A 17,461-nucleotide genomic window follows, 5' to 3' on the forward strand; every position below is an offset into this window, starting at 1 on the left:
GGAGCATGAAGAAAAAACAGCTGTTAACACCAATTTATGATGCAAATGTCTTCATGTAAAGGAAATTATTATAATAAATATTCTCATGTATTGTTCAAAACTTCTCAAACACGTTCAAAACATCACACGTGTTTCTGGATTTTCTTTTTTTAGGAATGTAAATGTATTTAAAATGTACATCTTAACAATACTATTACGATAAGGAGACCTTTGATAAAGCCATGAGCTCCAGAGTTTAAATCTATATAAAAATCCCCTCTTTATTTAGCTTTATTTAGTTCTTTAACCCTGCGATGAAGTACAAGTAGACACAAATACTGTGTTCCGTCAGATCGTTTATAGATCTCGACATTTCCGAACGCACTTGAAGGCAGCTTCATTTCACAGTGAAAGAGAAAGATACCGTATATATTCTCAATACTGGGGGGTCCATATTATCCCCTGCACCCACCCAAAATCTGCGCCTGTGGTTAGCACTGATTTGTACCACGAGCATGTCTTTCCACTTCCCCGCCCAGCTGCTGCTTCAATAAGGATGACCTGTGACTGCGGGGATACAACTTAAGCTCCTTTTCCCCTGACAGATGGCTGCCTGGAGGGGTCACGATCCAGTCCTGGAAGTCAAAAGGCTCCAAATCCCCCCCCCCCCGGTGAGACCTCCACACTTTCCTCTGATTAAAGCTGTCTAGAATCAATGGATTCCTTTAGACCAGCGTGATCTTTGAACTGACAATAGACACACTTCTCACATTCATGAGCTTCTAAAAACACCTCTCATTCCTCTAAACACCTCTTGCATACACTAGGGGACAGAGAGGTCAATAATGCAAATGTTCTGGGATTGTTTAACCATTTGGTGTATTACCTCCTCCAAAAACTAAACTCACACATGGTAGAGTGGTTGTGTTTTCACTCATAGAATACAAATGGCTGGTGCTTACTCCCATTGTGGATGGTAACCCTGGTCCGGCACATCGTCATTCGTCTTCAGCAGAAGAATTTCATGCAGCTCCAAAGAGAAAGTGTCAACATCTGTGACAGCGAGGAAAAGCTTCAGCCCTTTCCTCTCCTCCTCGGACAGCTTCTGCTGGAACTTAGAGGGCAGCCTCTGAAACGGGTCCTAAAAAACATGATCAGGAATCACGTACATTTCAATATATATATATATATATACTTGTTCAATATTATGTATGGTTACCTACTTTTGCTAGACTATTTTAATTACATATTCAACTTAATTTAATTTAATGTCGCTCACTTACACTGCAATGTTCTTTTTCTGTACCATTGCAACCGCACTTTACAAAATCTTTATTTGATGTCACTTACGTTCAGTCATATCTTCTGCTCACTGTCTGCTGTTTGCTTGTTTTTGTGCTTACTTGTGTATTTGTTTGTTTTTGCTTTTAATGTACAAAATGCTGCTGCTGTAACAAGGAAATTTCCCCGCTGTGGGATGAATAAAGTCTAATCTAATCTAATCTAAATGAAATTATAGTTTAATGTGATTAAAAAAAGGAGATTTGTAGCAGGAACTGCAGTGCAGAGAGGACTCCTGGAATTCAGTTTTATTGGGGTCAACCTCTGGGCGCCTGTCATGTCAAATGGCACACTTTCAAGGGATTACAGCCTGGATAATTTAACCCTCTGTGGTGTTTGGGGTCAGACACTGGCCGCCAGCGGAGGCCACGGGTGAAAATAATGAGTAAAAAAACAAGTAATGCTTTCCAGTGTTTCTCAAATAATGTCCGTTTCATGGATTTTGATTCTTAAAAGGGTGTTTAAAGGGTGCTGGAGGTACGATTGTGAAGAAATATGGCACAAGGTGAGTCTTATTACATGCATATATTCTTTGTTATTCCCTAAAAAATAGAGGTATTGTATTTTATTGTATATCATAAATAAAAGGCTAAAAAGCCACATCCAATAAAGACAGAATTTTGTGATTTTATTGCTACTTACTTGCTTTCTGTTCAGCATTAGCTCAGATTTCCAAGAAGTCAGGAGCTGCCAGGTGGATGTGCTGTGTTCAAGTTTGCTCTCTCCAAGACCCTGACATGAAAATGAAACAGCGGTTTAATTCCTATTTTGCAAGATCATAAATGATTGATATGTATGTTGTCTACCACAGCCATTTTTATTCATTTCTGTAAGTCAAACTGGTGAACCTGCTTGACTTTTGTAATCCATCATCACAGTGAGCATCACAGAGTCTGCACTGTCACTGTTACATAATCAGCGCATGGGGATGCAGATTAAATGGAGATTGAATTCCAACATCTGCACTGCCGCACTTCACAACTCAGTCTGTGGGAGGTTGGAACCTGGTAGCTGGAGAGGTGTCAGCTCACCTCCTGGGCACTGCCAAGGTGCTCTTGAGCAAGGCACCGAACCCCCAACTGCCTGGGGCTCCCTCCATCCACAGCTGCAGCCCCCTCACTCTGACATCTCTTTAGCTACCGTGCATGTGTGTGTCATGTGTGTGTTAACAATAGAGTGAAAACATTGTAAATTCCCATGTGGGATTAAGTCATATTAATTAATTATAATCATATAAATTGAGTTTAATTATAAAGTATAAATATTATTATTATTATCATCTTGTGTGTGGATTAAATCATGCATGCGAGTTTTAAAAGTCTGCTAATAGACTTTAATATTTTAAAGAAAGGAATGGAAAGTAAAGATTGGCCAGAATGGTGAATTTCCAAAATGAAAAACGTTAGCTGTGATTTAAAGTAGAAATAAAAACTAACTAATATAATACTATACTAATGTAGTTAGTAGTCTAAAACATGCAAATTGCTGTTGTGGATTTAAATACTAATTGTTGTATTTAGAACCGGCAGTGAGATGTGAGATCAGAGTATACATGATGAATATTTTCATTTCAGGTATTTCCACACATTAATGTGGAGAGGAGTATTGGGTGACCTGCTTACAACATGATGTCGACATAACCCCATTCTCTGCATAGCTGCGTTTTAATGGTGATAGCTGTGGCTCGGGAGGTTGTCTACCTTGGCTACCGTGCTGGAGATCTGTGCCTGGTCCATGTGCAGTGAGTCCGTGAGGTAGGACAGAAGGGGACCCTGGGGGTCGCCGCCAGTCTTACCGAGGAAGCGAAGGCCGATCTCCACCACATACAGCGCGTCACAGACGTCTGTGTAGGAGCGCAGCACCGTCCTCATGGCGCTGCTCACCGAGCCCTTCAGCGGCTCCTGCAGAACAGACGGGGAACTGTCAGTGGGCCGGCCACAGGGAGGAATGTGACCCCTGTCAATGTGGTCTCGTTAAATCCCACGGGGGAAACTTCTGTGAACATTCCTCGGCTGGTATTGGTCCGTTCCAGAAGATTTGGAGCGGCCCAATGCTGATTTCTGTTTTGTTTTTGTTTTTTATTCTACAAAGAAAATAAATTAAATAATTCCACAAACACAAAAACAAACAGCTGACGGATCAGGTCTAACCATCAGTTAACAACCACAGATCAAAACATAAAATAAATAAAAATATACATATACAGTACAGTATGTATATAATTACGATGGATACGTTTAATGAGATATTAGAGATACAAGAAGGACTGAAAAAGTGTACAAAACAAAAACACTAATTTTCCTAAAGAAATATAAGTATTTTGAACTCTCCATCGGTCTATCCTCCCTGTTAATAAACATTTCCCACCTTTCAACATGTTTGTTTCCATCATCCAGATGAAGACTTTGGTCCCATAAAATACTAAGGTCCATAAATAGATAGTCTGGATCAACAAAGGCACGTTTCTGGGCGACCTCTAGCCCCATGTTGACTGGGTCCTGCAGCGGTCCCGGTTCAAGTCGGACCTCCGGCCCTTTGCTGCGTGTCCTCCCTCCCTCTCTCCCACCTTTCCTGTCTATCTCTGTCACTTTCAAATAAAGGGAAAAGCCCCACAAAATGGTCTTTAAAAAACAAATAAAAAAATAATATTTGCAAGATAAAGCCTGGGTAGGTCACCTGGCTCCCGTATAAAGATGCTCAGTCCTCAACGCTGCGGCTCGTGGTTCAAGTCCAACCTGCGGCCCTCTGCTGCATGTCCTCCCTCCCTCTCTGCCCCGTTTCCTGTCTACAGCTTCTCTGTCTATTAAAGGCTAAAATGCACAAAATATGAAATGCCCCAAAACATAATATTAAAAACAAAACAAATGCAAATAACCCAGAGCGTATTATTTCCCATTATTTTATCTTAGAATCTGTCTGTGTGTTAGCACCACTAACACAAGACACAAGTAGGTGAACTGGTCTTACCTGATGAATCCTGTCTCGGACCTCGGTTAGAACCACGGAGAAGTCCTGCAGATGTCTGTTCAGGTACCTGGAGGTGTCCTGAGTGGGATCGGAGAGGACAACAGAGCTGGTTAGCAGAAGGTTTTGGTTTTACCTGACATGTGCACGCAGCTGAATGATTAGCTTAGATCTGTACCCCTTGGATAAGTGGTTTTCCAGCCAGGAAGCGACGGGCCAGCTGGGTCTGGATGCCTGGCAGGTCGTATTTGCTGTCCGTCTCCCCGCCTTTCTTCAAGGTGTACTGGCAGTGGGATAAAACCAGCGGCAGCAGCTCTCTCTCTGGGCTGCACAGCGTCAGCTGGGTTTCTGAGACGCTCTCTAAAGGAACGCTGTACTCACTGGGGAAAGAAATCAGGACAAGGTCCACGATCAACAGGATTAATCAGTGGTTTAAAAACACATGAGGCTGCTTCAAAGGTGTAGGGTTGTCATAGGTACAGGTGAGAACATGAAGTCCAGTTTATATGTGTCTAAGTCTGAAAGCTTATTAGATATAACAAATATAATTACAGATACATATAGTATATTTAACATATTGACTACATCTCACAGAAAAAAGCAAAACATATTGTAATTATCCTTAAAGTGTCTTAAAGTATCTTGGTTAGACTAAAAAGATTTCTTACACTTTATCATAGTTTAATACATCCATATCTTGTTTATTGTAAAGTTTTGTGTGGGCAGGATACATCTATCATCAGTCCAGCCACTCTTCTTCTTCAGAAGCGTTGCTAATGTGTCTGGTTTCCGGCACCCATCTGCGTCACTGAGTACGTTTACATGCACACTAATATTCCACTTTTGATACATGCAAACAGCATATTCTGTTATTATTACAATTAGGCCTTTTTCCAAATTTGGCATTTTCAGATGAAGACATGTGCGTTATGCCGGTTTTTATTGCAATTTGTGTGAGTCTGACTGCAGTAGAGGTGCATGGTCAAAAGAGAGAAACACAGCTACTTCTAAACATTATAAAAGACTTGGATGTCAACAGGTGTTGGATATGCACAACGACGGCCTTTTCATGAAAGGGCGGTTGAAGGACTGAAAGAGGGACGCTGTGTTTGCACGGTCCAAAGTCTTCGCCACTGCTGGAAAACTTTGAAAAGATCGTATTTTGCACGGCTGCATGTAAACAGGAATATTAGCCATGGAAACAGCTTAGCCAGAACATTGTCTTTTTCAGAATAAGGACAAAAACTGAAATTGTGTGCACGTAAACGTAGTCATTGTTTCATAAAAAATATAATTCTTCCTGCCTTTGACATCAATAAGATCCAGTTTGTGCTTGAAGCCGTCCACAGCACTGAAAGCTTGACTAAAGCCTCTGCACTCGCATGTGTCCCGCTGTACTGACCTGTCCTCCTGGCGGCTCGATCGCACCAGGCTGTTGTGAGTCTCCGACAGGAAGTCCACCAGAGTTCGGAGACAGGACCCCGGTCCGTGTCGGCACGGCGACAGAAACTCTCCAGAGCTCTCGGTTGTCAGCTCCTTCCAACACAAGTCATCAGCACCCACGTCTGCTGCTATATATACACACAGGACACGGCAACAGTACATGAAGTCAGATAGATTGATGGAGACAGACAGACAGACAGACAGACCTACACATAGACAGATAGATAGATAGATGGATGGATAGATGGATAGATCTATTGAACATATGTTCATCAGAGTTAAATGTTAATAAAGACATGCTTACAGCTGTTTGCCACATCTGTTCGGAGGCAGTTCCAAACCACGATGAATCTCTCAATTCTCTCAAGCAGAATCTTCTTCTGATATCCTGATGGAGATAAGGAGACAGCTCAGTTTGTGATCTATGAAGACTATGGTTACCTGGTCCTCAGGTCTCTGCAGGGTAAATCCAGACAGCTAGCTAGACTATCTGTCCAATCTGAGGACTATGGTTACCTGGTCCTCAGGTCTCTGCAGGGTAAATCCAGACAGCTAGCTAGACTATCTGTCGAATATGAGTTTTCTGTTGCACGACTAAAACTAATTTTGAACATACACATGTTCCACCAAAACAAGTTCTTTCCTGATTCTATTTCACAGAGCACCGTGGCTCCACCTGATGCTTAGCCCCGCCCAAGATGATTGTGATTGGTTTACAGAAATGCAGATAAACCAGAGCACGTTTCTCTCACGTCCCAGAATGCAGTGTGGACAAGCCAGACCCTCCCACGCAGTGCTGTGGAGGAAGGTCTGGCAAAGGGAGACTAAGCTACTTTCAACTTTTCACCCCCTTAAGCCAAAACGCACTCCCCCCTTTTAAAGGAATGGAGAGACCTGCGTTTTTAACCGACCGTCTGGCGGCCGACGCAGGCAGTCTGAATGACGCCTAAGAGAACATCTGGACTTACTGCATAGAAACATCTCGCCGTAATGTTTCCTTATCTCTTATTATCTGAAATAATTCCTGTTTTTTTCTGGAAAGGTTTGGCATAACTTGCCCAGTTTGGCACGTCTTATGTCTGCCACATGTTCCACCAAAACAAGTTCCTTCTCTGCGTAGGCGCCGTTGCTCCGTCCGCTTAAGAGGAGTGTGATTGGTTTGAAGAAATGCCAATAAAACCAGAGAAGGTTTTTGTGTGGAATGCTGTGCAGACTAACCAGACCTTCCTCGCAGCGCTGAGGAGGAAGGTCTGGATTGTGAGACTAGGTTGTGATAAGCCATTTGCTTCACATCAGACATGCAGTGCAGGAACAAAACATTTTCTTCCATGAAGAACAAACTGCAAAAATCAAATGGAAGTCAGTGAGATTTGCAGCAGGTGCTAATTTCTGCATGTAAATACCCGTGTGTGTGTGTGTGTGTGTGTGTGTGTGTGTGTGTGTGTGTGTGTGTGTGGGTCAGGTTTAGCTACATTTGTTGGGACCAAAAACTGTGAATACAGTATACTTATGGGGACCTGACAGCTTTGTGGGGACAAAATGCTGGTCCCCTTAACGTTAAAGGGCTGTTTGAGGAATAAGACTTGGTTTTAGGAGTAGAGTTAGAGTTAGGTTATGGTTAGGGTTAGGGTGAGGGTTAAGGTTAGGGTTAGGGTGAGGGTTAAGGTTAGGCATTTAGGTTTGATGGTTAAGGTTAGGGTTAGGGTGAGGGTTAAGGTTAGGCATTTAGGTTTGATGGTTAAGGTTAGGGTTAGGGGCTAGGGAATGCATTATGTCAATGACTGGTCCCCACAAAGATAGCCAGACACGATTGTGTGTGCATGTGTGTGTGTGTGTGTGTGTGTGTGTGTGTTTCTGTGTGTACATGTGTGTGTGTTATCATCAGTGGGTGTTGGATGATGGTTTTGTTGTTGTACGTTTAATTCAAAATAAAATGTGGATCTACCTGCCGGTATCTGCTGTAACATCTGGGCAATGGTTTGATGTGTGGAGTCTGAGGTCCGAGGGAACACCCTCAGCAGGTCCGACTGTAGAGCAGCCAGCTCAGGCAGGTGACGTAACTGCCTCACACAGCGAATCTGAATCAACAGAGTCAGCACATGTCAAACACTCCAAACACGATGTAATGTCAGGACCACATATCATATATTTTAACAACAAGTAGTGATCCACCGTGCATTAATATTCACTGAGAAAGAGCAAAGAGTGTAAGGAAAGACCTGAAAGACTTGAAAACAAGAGCTTTCATTTTTGGAATAACTAGAGTTGGACTTTTGCTGTCACTTTTAATAATTTTAAGAGGTAAACCTACGTGATTCTGGGAACACTAAGTGCCTTTTTTTCAGAGCATATTTCGGCCTAACTAACTTCCCCAGAACAGCTATATGTTTTCAGTTGTGCATGCTTGCTTTTGTTTGCTTGATATTTAACATATATCTGTACTACTCAACAGATTTCAGTGAAATTGGTCGGACTAGGCAATGAACAATTGGTGCAGAAAACTGTGTGGCCATTTAAAAATCACTCCATGTTTTAGCTTTTAAATAAATGTAAAGTGTTTATTTTTTTTTTCAACATGGATATTACAGAACATGTCTTATTAGACTGTCCTGAACCTTTAGAAAGTATCCTGGTGTCAGTTTGTAACACTCTCAACTCTCAAAAAAACAAGGTATTTTTGGTATGTATGTGGATATTTTTCGTTAAATTTAACCACATTTTCTGTGAGATATTCTGCAGAAATTGATGACTTTTGACGTATATGTTGGACTTCAACATCATACATTTAAAATGCCAAATCTCAGGGGGTCCTGGGTCTAAGCTGCTAAAAGATGATGCACAATTCATCATTGCCCCTTATACTCCTTGGCTGGAAGTATTCTCCAAAAATGACAACCTATTAACGTGTGTTTTTGATGCACATCAAAATCCAGATGCAGATTGATCAAGTACATAAAGAATCTGTGTGGGAGGTGGTCCTGACAGAGAATGTTTCCTGTCTGTTTCCGGTGTTTCTGAACTGTCCTATCAAGTAAAAGCAAAAGGAAAAAGAATTAATACTTTCACTATTGAACTGGACTTTTATTGGCTATCGTGCTCTCTAGGCTGAGTCTTTCATTCTCTAAATCCGCTGGGAACATCTGTCCTCACGGCATGTCGGATCAGGATTTAGAACATGTCAGAGGTGGTGTACATCTGCTTAATTATCCTCCGCTGTGTCCCCCCGGTCTGTGTCAGTACAAAGGATTCCCGAGGCCCCTGATGAAGATCGGTACCTTGTTGAGGAACAGGCTCAGCAGCGGTAACGAGCTGCGTCCCTGCGCTTCATCCACCAGGTTAGAGAAACGCTCCACCGTCATGGTCTCGGGGAGAGCCCAGAAGGTGGAGCGATGTGTCGGGCAGTCAGAGGGGAGCGACAACATGGGCCCAGGATCCTTGAACAGGAGAGTCATCAGGGGACTTCCAGCGAGTCCATCGTCGGCACTGATCCTCTGCTGAGCTTCAGATAGATTTGCCCGCAAAGTCTGAAAACAGACAACATTTATCACCCAAAATGTCTTAGTGTCTTCCTTTTGATAACGTCCCTAGTAGTATTTATTCCAGTAATTCATCAATCAGGGATCAGTTTTAAAAAAACATTAAACAGATTACAGAGCAGACATCCTTAACAGATAGCAGGTATATAGTGGGGCTCGAAGGTTTGGGCCCCCCAGGTAAAACTTTGTATTAATGTGCATTGAGCAGCCAAGAAAAGATGAAAAAATCTCAAAGAAGGCATCAAATGACAGATTAGACACAGTATAATATGTCTTGCAAAATAACAGAAAACAAAAAAATGGCGTCTGCAAAGGTCCTTTGATGCCTTTTGGAGATGTTTCCATCTTTTCTTGGCTTCTTTATGCACATTAATACAATTTTTTACCTGGGGTGCCCAAACTTTCGAGCCCCACTGTACATAATCAAATGTTCTTACACTGTATTAACCATGCAAAATATTTTAGAAGCGATTGTAACAAGTCTTTAATTGATCTTTTTACATTCACTGTCATGAATGTTACCTATAGTTAATGAACTCTATATTTAAAATATCTTTGGTCTTTGACTCAAATGTACCTGTCCCATTTACAGACTTTAAATCCAGTGTACTCCTTACTTGAAGTACTGGGTTTATGGCAGAATCACAGACGAGCTTCTCCCAATGTTTCCGTCCCTGTCTGGAGGACAGATCGGGTCTCGCTCCGAGGGAACCTTTATTAACGTTCAGCAGAGTTACGCATGTTTTTGATTTGATTTATTTATTTGACCACATACATAACAAACTAAAACAAAGCAATGCTACATTTACAAGACATGAAGTAAAAAAGACAAAGGAAAACCTAGAAAACTGTCAAAGGGGTTTGGCATGTTGGCTTCCCTGGATTAATTCAACAATAGGTTGCAGTAAATAAAATTTAAAAATAAAAATAGCATAGCATATAGACTATATAAAAGGGACATAAGAAAATAACAAAATAACAATCTATTGAGGAGAGAAAATAAAAAGTGAAGAAAGAGAAAAGAAAGTACATGTGAAAACAAATCAACAAAAACAACATGCTGAAAAACGTTGGAAAGTCACCTGGAGTGAAGTGTGCACAGGTGTTGAGAATCAGATGAATGGTCAGCGCTGTGTTGTCCAGGTTCTGGTCCAGGGTCCGCCCCAACACACGCATGTCTGTGTCCAGGTGCTTCCACAGGAAGTGGGAAACATCCCGGGGCCCGGGGTGGATCATGTCAGTAACCCCCTACAACAACACCACAGCACTGTTAATACTAGGGTTGGGTCTTTAATTGAACATTATTTATATATTTTTATTTACTTAAATATGTAATAAGGAAACATAAGTCGCCTAACACACAACTACAATATTTTATTAATAATTAAAAGTGACTTATTTAACAAGTTAACAACAAAATAAGTTGAGTTGGTATGGTAACCAGAGCCCAGAGGGAAAATATGGCATTTTAAAAGTAGCCTACATTTACAAATCTAGTTGTAGTTTTGCAACGTGTGACCCTGCAACATCAACAAGTCTTTACATATTGTGACAGTCTTTAGCGTTAGATGCAAGATTGCGTCAGACTTTAGTTGTTTTTCAAAGTCTGTTTAAAGTCTTCCAGTGGAAGGAAGGCATTAGTCTCACTCTCTTATTTCTTAAAGAGCCTTGGAGCATGGCGAGGTGCGTGAGCAGCCGCAGGACGCAGGACTGAGCAGCAGTCAGCTGTCTCTCCGGGGCTTCAGATCTCTGGCCAGCCTCCCCTAACACGTGTCCCGTCCGAGTTTGATCTCCGGCACTTTATACACACACGGAGGACCTCCAGTTAAATCAAACACAAACATTTGACTCAATACACTGTCAGAATACAGTTACAGTATACCTTCTAGCTGTAAATCCCGCTACTGGGTTGTGGTTTATCCCACCAATTCGGACTCCACATGTGGAACATTTTGCCTCAACCACCGGCCTCCCACACTATGAGACGATACAGAAGCAAGTGTTATTTATTGAACTTTTATTGAACTTTAAAAATGTTTGCTACGAGGGACACAAAGACATCTCGTACCTCTGTCACAACGAATGGATGTCCGTTGGCACAGCGGTACAGCTGTGCTCTGCTGGCATTAGTCAACCACTGCATGACTTCACCTGGGTCATTATCAGGCATCGTTGGCAGAAAGGAGTTCTAGGAGGAAAAGAAAATTGAGTTAATGTGCTATATTCATGGAGAATAATTTGGAGTATGATTAAGGAACAGTATATCCAAGGATTTCCTTCTTTTGGATAGATTTTGTTGCCAATAATAAATGAAAGTTTTGACAAAGCCTTGGCATCATGTGTAGGGGAAAATGTCATGTAAAGGAAATTAGAGCAAAATAAAGACTTTGCTCATCCCGTGCTACTGTGCAGCAGGAAACAGGCGTTTGGTGTGTGGTGTGTGTGTGTGTGTGTGTGTGTGTGTGTGTGTGTGAGTGTGTGTGTGTGTGTGTGTGTGTGTGTGTGTGTGTAGTTTCACATGAGGTCTCCTGGTGATACTAGTCCTGTGTTAATAGGGCTTAACTAGTCGTACTAACCAAGACTAAACAGACTTAATGTGTAAAATCAGTGGAGTGCCCCTTTAAGTAAGAGATAAGCGGTGTCTTACTGTAACGTTCTGAGGCTGGGTGGCGATCTGATGAAGAGGAACCAGCAGAGGATTTCCACTGAGGATCACAGAGTCCAGATGGACCAGCAGCTCCAGGAGGGTTTGTCTCTGAGCCGATAGATCCCTGCTGAGGCGCAGGGAAGAGCCCGCTCCACCGATCTGATTGGACAGAAGCGCAGCGCAGAACTCCCTGAACTCCTGTGACTTGACGTTTTTCAGGATCTCTTCCAGTCTCGCTAACTCCTGTAAGTGTTCACATAGGACCACGTGTTGAATATCAAGGAAACGAGCGAGAGGCACAGGTTACACCAGACATGCAGTGTGCTGACCTGTGGGGAGGGAAGCGTGTTGCGGTCCGGGGTTTTGTAGCGGCAGGTGACCTGTCTGAACAACGCCAGCGCCAGCAGACTGATCTCAAAGCCCTTCAGCTTCTGCAGAGAAAACGGGAAAGAGGAATACAGAAAACCCTGAAGCTGAGTGAAATGTTTGCTTTGGCAAAGAGATATGAACAGCTTTGTGTAAATGTAAGGATCATGTTAGAGGTTTTTACCCCCTGCTTTTACTCCTACCAGTTAGAGATTAGATCGACCCCAAACTCTAGCTGAGCCCGAGCATGCTGTGTCTGACACATTAACTGTAATTATGAGCCCAAGCCTGATTTAAACCCGACAGTTTTTAATACGTAGGCCGTTATAACTGACGTTTTCAACTATAATTCAAAGATGTTTGAACTACAGAAATCTGTTAAGAATTATCTTAATAAATAATAATGCAACTGTTTATTCAGAAGGGAACAGATCGCAAATGGATTTGGAGGAAGAAATGTAAAAAACAATAATAATTAAATAAATAAAATAAAATTATTTTTACCTTATTTAACATTTATAAGCAGCATACAAAGACTATAATTTAGCTGTAAGCATGCATTTGGCAACAACCTTAAATCCTCCTCCTACAACTATATTAGTGTGTATAAAAAGAAAACATTTGCATGTTTATGCAGTGCTTAGAAATGCTAAATGAATGGAGTTAAAATAAAGTGGCTTTTCTGACATCTAGTGGTCATTAGGAGACATGACAGCATCGACCGAAGCGGGTCATTGATCCACCTTTTCTCTTCTTAACTACATTCCCTTTGAATGAACATTTTCATGTTTCCTTCCTATCTGCTCTGGTGTCTCCAGATCAGGATTATCAGTAGTTATCACTCATAAACACTGCTCATAAACTAGGTATGATCATTGTTATCTCTTATGATTATCTTTATTGTGACTATTATTGCTACAGTTCATCCCCCCCCCAACAAGCACCGTCAGACACCGCCTACAAGAGTCTGGGTCTTCCCCAGGTTTCTCCCTAAAAGGGAGTTTTTCCTCGCCACTGTCGCACTAATTGCTTCCTTTTGGGGGAATATCTAGAATTGTTGGGTCTTCATAACTTATAGAGTGTGGTCTAGACCTACTCTATCTGTAAAGTGTCTTGAGATAACTCTTGTTCTGATTTGATACTATAAATAAAATAGAATTGAATTGTGGATTATGTATCTGCTCTGGAGTCTCTCTGACCTTTATCTCGGTCACGCAGGTGTCAGATCTGTTTTCCAGCAGAACGTGGACCAGGGCGTCTCTCACAGCCCGGTAAGGTGTCCCACAGCACAGGAACTGGTCCAGGTTAGTTGGAATTGTCCTCTTCGAGAAAGAAAATGAAGATTATAGTGTCTCCTGCTAAATATTTCAAGTCAACTTTGAGTTGAGATTCAGACACATAGGTCCATGTGTGTATAACAATATGTAAAACAGAAACAACACAGACCAGAGAAAAAGTTACATCAATATAAATTGTTTACAAGTTAAGAGACATACATTGTTACATAAAGTTTCTCAACACAGCATGAAAGGTGGGAACATTACTAGTCAAAAGTAGAAAGGAAAAAAACTTTCTGGTGTCTTGTTTCTGTTTTTTTCTTCTTTATTGTGAGATATTTGTTACCTGAAGTCGAAGGAGCCCTGCAGGGAAGAGCCACCCCCAGACCGGGTTGTTCATCAGGGACAGGATGTGCTCCGTCCCGGAGACTCTGTAGAGGGCTCGGAGCAGGTAAACCCTGAACCAGTCGTTACCACAGTACTCACACACCGCCCTCACCTGCTGCAGGTACCGAGCCTCCACCTCCTCATGTCCGCCTGTGTGTCATGAAGGAAACATGAAAGGATGACACGGCCCTTTAATTCCCTTGTTCATGAAACCATCGCACATCTGACGACATTTTATGGATTTATGGATTTTATTGATGCGTCAAATATCTATGCAAGTATTATGAAAGTCTGAAAGAGTGACAGAGTGAGTGAATTTAAGCCATCTAATATGTTATAGACATATGTGGACCTATGCTAGAATATTGATGCATAGCTGTGAGAATGTACATTCATAATTGAGAAATGTTTTTTGGTTTTTGTGAACACACTAGCTGCCAAGAGGTGTATGAGGCGGGTGTGGGGGGGGGGGGGGGGGGGGGGGGGGGGGGGGGGGGGGGGGGGGGGGGATATATTGTTCCTGTTTACAAAAAAGAAAAACTGGAGGAGAATTTACTTTTTGATGTAACATGTATTGTGCAATTCCTTCGATAAACAAAATAAAAAATAGTTAGATATTGTATAAAAAATATATCTATGCAACAATCTAAATTATTAAATTGGGGTGATTTAGAGTAATAATCTCAAAGATGTATGTCTGTTGAATGTCTATTGAAAGCTTTTGCATTGGCAGTATTACTATAGTACTATAATACTACAGTACAGTATTATGAACATGACATTCCTGGTCAAACCCCTGACTGACGGACAGTTATTAATAGATTTTCAATCAACCAGCAGTGGTTGGTCCGCCAAAGAGAGTTGGCGGAGCTAACACAACAGACTCAGTCTTCATCTAACACTGTGTGTGTGTGTGTGTGTGTGTGTGTGTGTGTGTGTGTGTAACGCAACATGCTGTTTGGATCCCTAAGAACTGAGATCCAACAACACACTCGCAGTTAACGCTTATCGCCATAAGTGCCGGCAAAGTGAAATATGTCAAGAGTAAGTATAAGAGGGTAGGTGGAGCTAACACAACAGACTCAGTCTTCATCTAACGTGTGTGTGTGTGTGTGTGTGTGTGTGTGTGTGTGTGTGTGTGTGTGTGTGTGTGTGTGTGTGTGTGTGTGTGTGTGTGTGTGTGGGTGTGTGTGTGTGTGTAACACAACAATATATTTGGATCTCTAGGAAGTGAGATCCAACAACAGCACACTTGCAATTAAGGCTTATCTCCATAAGTGCCAGCAAAGTGAGAAAAAACCCAGAGAAGATTGAGATTTGAGATTGTAACTTTTAGTTAAACAAACTTTGAGATTGTAACTTTTAGTTAAACATAGTTGAGCCGCAGAACCCACCGTGGGCGTCCCTGAGCAGCCCGGCTGCAGTGCTCAGACATGTCCTCAGCCTGGCTATGTTGAGCAGGAACTCGGCCGGGTCTTGCTGGCGGTCCGGAGTCTGTTTCCTGGCGATCCGGCTCAGGAATCCAATGTCATCTTGTCGTTGCTGTTCTCCGCTCCGTTCCTCTTCTCTCGCTTCGGAGCACAACAACGAGTCCTGAGGAAAAAGAAAATACAGCATCAATAACAAGTGATGCCATTCAATTATGTTAAAATAAATGTTTTAGTAATAAATCCATGGTTTAAAAAAAAAGACGGTGCTGAGAGAAGTGATGTCTGGGAAAGGCGTGTCATCTTAACAGATAAAGCCAAGAATTAAATACTAAAAAATAACAATCAGGATAATCATCCCTCTGAAGATAAAGGACAGATGGACAAGTGGAGACTGTGTCTTCTACCTGGAAGCAGTTGACAAACAGCAGGTAGAGTTCAGTACGGTCTTCTCTGTTCAGAAGATTCTCCTCCAGGTTGCTCAGGTAGGTCTGGATGTGGGTCTTCACCTGCTCAAAACTGACACACAGAACCCCATTTACACACATGCAGTTCCTAGACAAGTGTTACTGTAATCATCACAGTAAGTAAACAGTTCAGGTACTTTATTTGAGGATTTCTTTTTTGGAAAACTTCTACTTGTCCTCCACTGCTTTTTAGTAGAAAATACTGTTCTTTTGAGAGAATGAGTCATTAAATATTGCTGTATTAGAGTCCGTATACTCAGACTCTAGTCAGAATATGAGTCTGATACTGCTCCATAAGGCTCTTATTTTGGGGGGTGTTACAACCGAAAATGCCTCCGCACTCAATTGGACAAACCTACAACCAATCAGAGCAACCAAGTATGTGGCGTATGTTGAACTTTTGCCAAATCCCATACGAAGGACGGCAAAAACATCTTTACGATGGACAAATGCCTCGATCCCGGTTCTCTGTTCCTCTTTTAAAATGAATGTGCTGTTGTTATCTTCTCTAACAGACGCCATGGAGGAATCTACACATCTCAGTTCACCAGCGGCAGCCATCTTTGTTGTAAACAAATTCAACCCAAGCGCTCTGTGGTGACGTGGTTGATTGCGTTACTGTTGATCATCATCGTATAAATCCCGCCCTGACAATCTGATTGGTCGGAACAGCTCTGGTTTGAGCCTCGTTGCTCCACAACGGATCAAGTCCAGACCGAACTTCCCGACCTCAAATGTTGTGGCGGGGCTAAGTTCGGCTAAGCTAGTATTACCGTCTAATATTTAAACAAAAAACATCAGCATTCCTCAAAAAGCCTTGTTACAGCTGCTTGACAGAATAACTTTTTGAAATTATCTGTTTTTAAAATGTACCAAAGCTGCAGAGAAGCATGTTGTCCTTCAACTGATCTGAGACTATGAAAACCTATGAAATGTATTTTTATCTCCAATTTTAGTTCTTTGTTTCAGAATGAATCAATCATAACTGTCACTTTACCTAGTCTTGGAAAGTATACAGCACTTTCCTTATTATCCTATTGTGGTGTTTTATGCTTTTAAAAGAAAGTTGGACCAACAGTTTGAGTACTTCCTCCCCTCACCTGTCCTGCAGCAGCAGCTTTGGCAGCACAGATCGCACCACCGGACTGTTGTCCACACACTCCAGGAAGGGAGTGAGCTCTCTGGTCCGGTACACGTCTCCTGCATCACACAACAGAGGGAATAAAAAGGATAAACGCCTCATTATCGCAGCATCATCAATTATCTAGTTCTGGGGTGTCAAACTCAACTTCCCTTTGGACCACACTGGAAAATGAGAATCATATCAAGGGCCAGACATGTAGAGTTTATTATTATGTCATTGAAAAAGTCAAATATGACTGTATTACTACATGTCTCATACAGTCTTCCCACTTACAGTTTGGTCAAAGAAAATGCCAAAAACCTCAAAAAAGCATCCTAAATGTTGTGAAAGCATCTAAAACGTTGAGAAAAGCACCAAAAGAACTTGTAATAATATGAAATTGTAAAGTAGGGGCATGTGTAAGCATTAAGGCCTTTTCACACGGGAGCGATTGTCGCGCCATGTAATTCATTTTCAATGAGAGGCGAGCAGGCAGGTGGGGGG

The 17,461-nt window shown here is 41.9% G+C and overlaps 1 protein-coding gene and 1 long non-coding RNA gene across 3 annotated transcripts in view; one reads left to right on the top strand and one right to left on the bottom strand.

The window, feature by feature from the left end:
- rnf213b (ring finger protein 213b) overlaps positions 1-17,461 on the bottom strand; it is a 46,655-nt gene that overhangs the window by 278 nt on the left and 28,916 nt on the right. Inside the window, exons 43-63 of one of the 2 annotated variants that reach the window (XM_034859982.1) lie at positions 16,935-17,034; positions 15,775-15,886; positions 15,335-15,533; positions 13,900-14,090; positions 13,476-13,598; positions 12,240-12,341; positions 11,911-12,153; positions 11,332-11,451; positions 11,146-11,240; positions 10,911-11,061; positions 10,346-10,511; positions 9,881-9,975; positions 9,003-9,251; positions 7,673-7,805; positions 6,032-6,115; positions 5,687-5,852; positions 4,463-4,664; positions 4,288-4,365; positions 3,021-3,221; positions 1,963-2,052; positions 942-1,120 (exon numbers count right to left, since the gene is read on the bottom strand). In XM_034859982.1, coding sequence (XP_034715873.1) covers positions 942-1,120; positions 1,963-2,052; positions 3,021-3,221; positions 4,288-4,365; positions 4,463-4,664; positions 5,687-5,852; positions 6,032-6,115; positions 7,673-7,805; positions 9,003-9,251; positions 9,881-9,975; positions 10,346-10,511; positions 10,911-11,061; positions 11,146-11,240; positions 11,332-11,451; positions 11,911-12,153; positions 12,240-12,341; positions 13,476-13,598; positions 13,900-14,090; positions 15,335-15,533; positions 15,775-15,886; positions 16,935-17,034 — 3,079 coding nt within the window. Of the gene's footprint in view, positions 1-941; positions 1,121-1,962; positions 2,053-3,020; positions 3,222-4,287; positions 4,366-4,462; positions 4,665-5,686; positions 5,856-6,031; positions 6,116-7,672; positions 7,806-9,002; positions 9,252-9,880; positions 9,976-10,345; positions 10,512-10,910; positions 11,062-11,145; positions 11,241-11,331; positions 11,452-11,910; positions 12,154-12,239; positions 12,342-13,475; positions 13,599-13,899; positions 14,091-15,334; positions 15,534-15,774; positions 15,887-16,934; positions 17,035-17,461 lie in introns of both variants that reach the window. The other variant, XM_034859981.1, reaches the window with a different exon arrangement.
- LOC117936696 overlaps positions 6,880-17,461 on the top strand; it is a 22,715-nt gene continuing 12,133 nt past the window's right edge. Inside the window, exons 1-2 of the long non-coding RNA XR_004655001.1 lie at positions 6,880-6,994; positions 13,564-13,574. This is a non-coding gene — a long non-coding RNA (uncharacterized LOC117936696). The remainder of the gene's footprint in view (positions 6,995-13,563; positions 13,575-17,461) is intronic.

Source organism: Etheostoma cragini, chromosome 21, assembly GCF_013103735.1.
Source record: "Etheostoma cragini isolate CJK2018 chromosome 21, CSU_Ecrag_1.0, whole genome shotgun sequence".
Taxonomy (NCBI): domain Eukaryota; kingdom Metazoa; phylum Chordata; class Actinopteri; order Perciformes; family Percidae; genus Etheostoma; species Etheostoma cragini.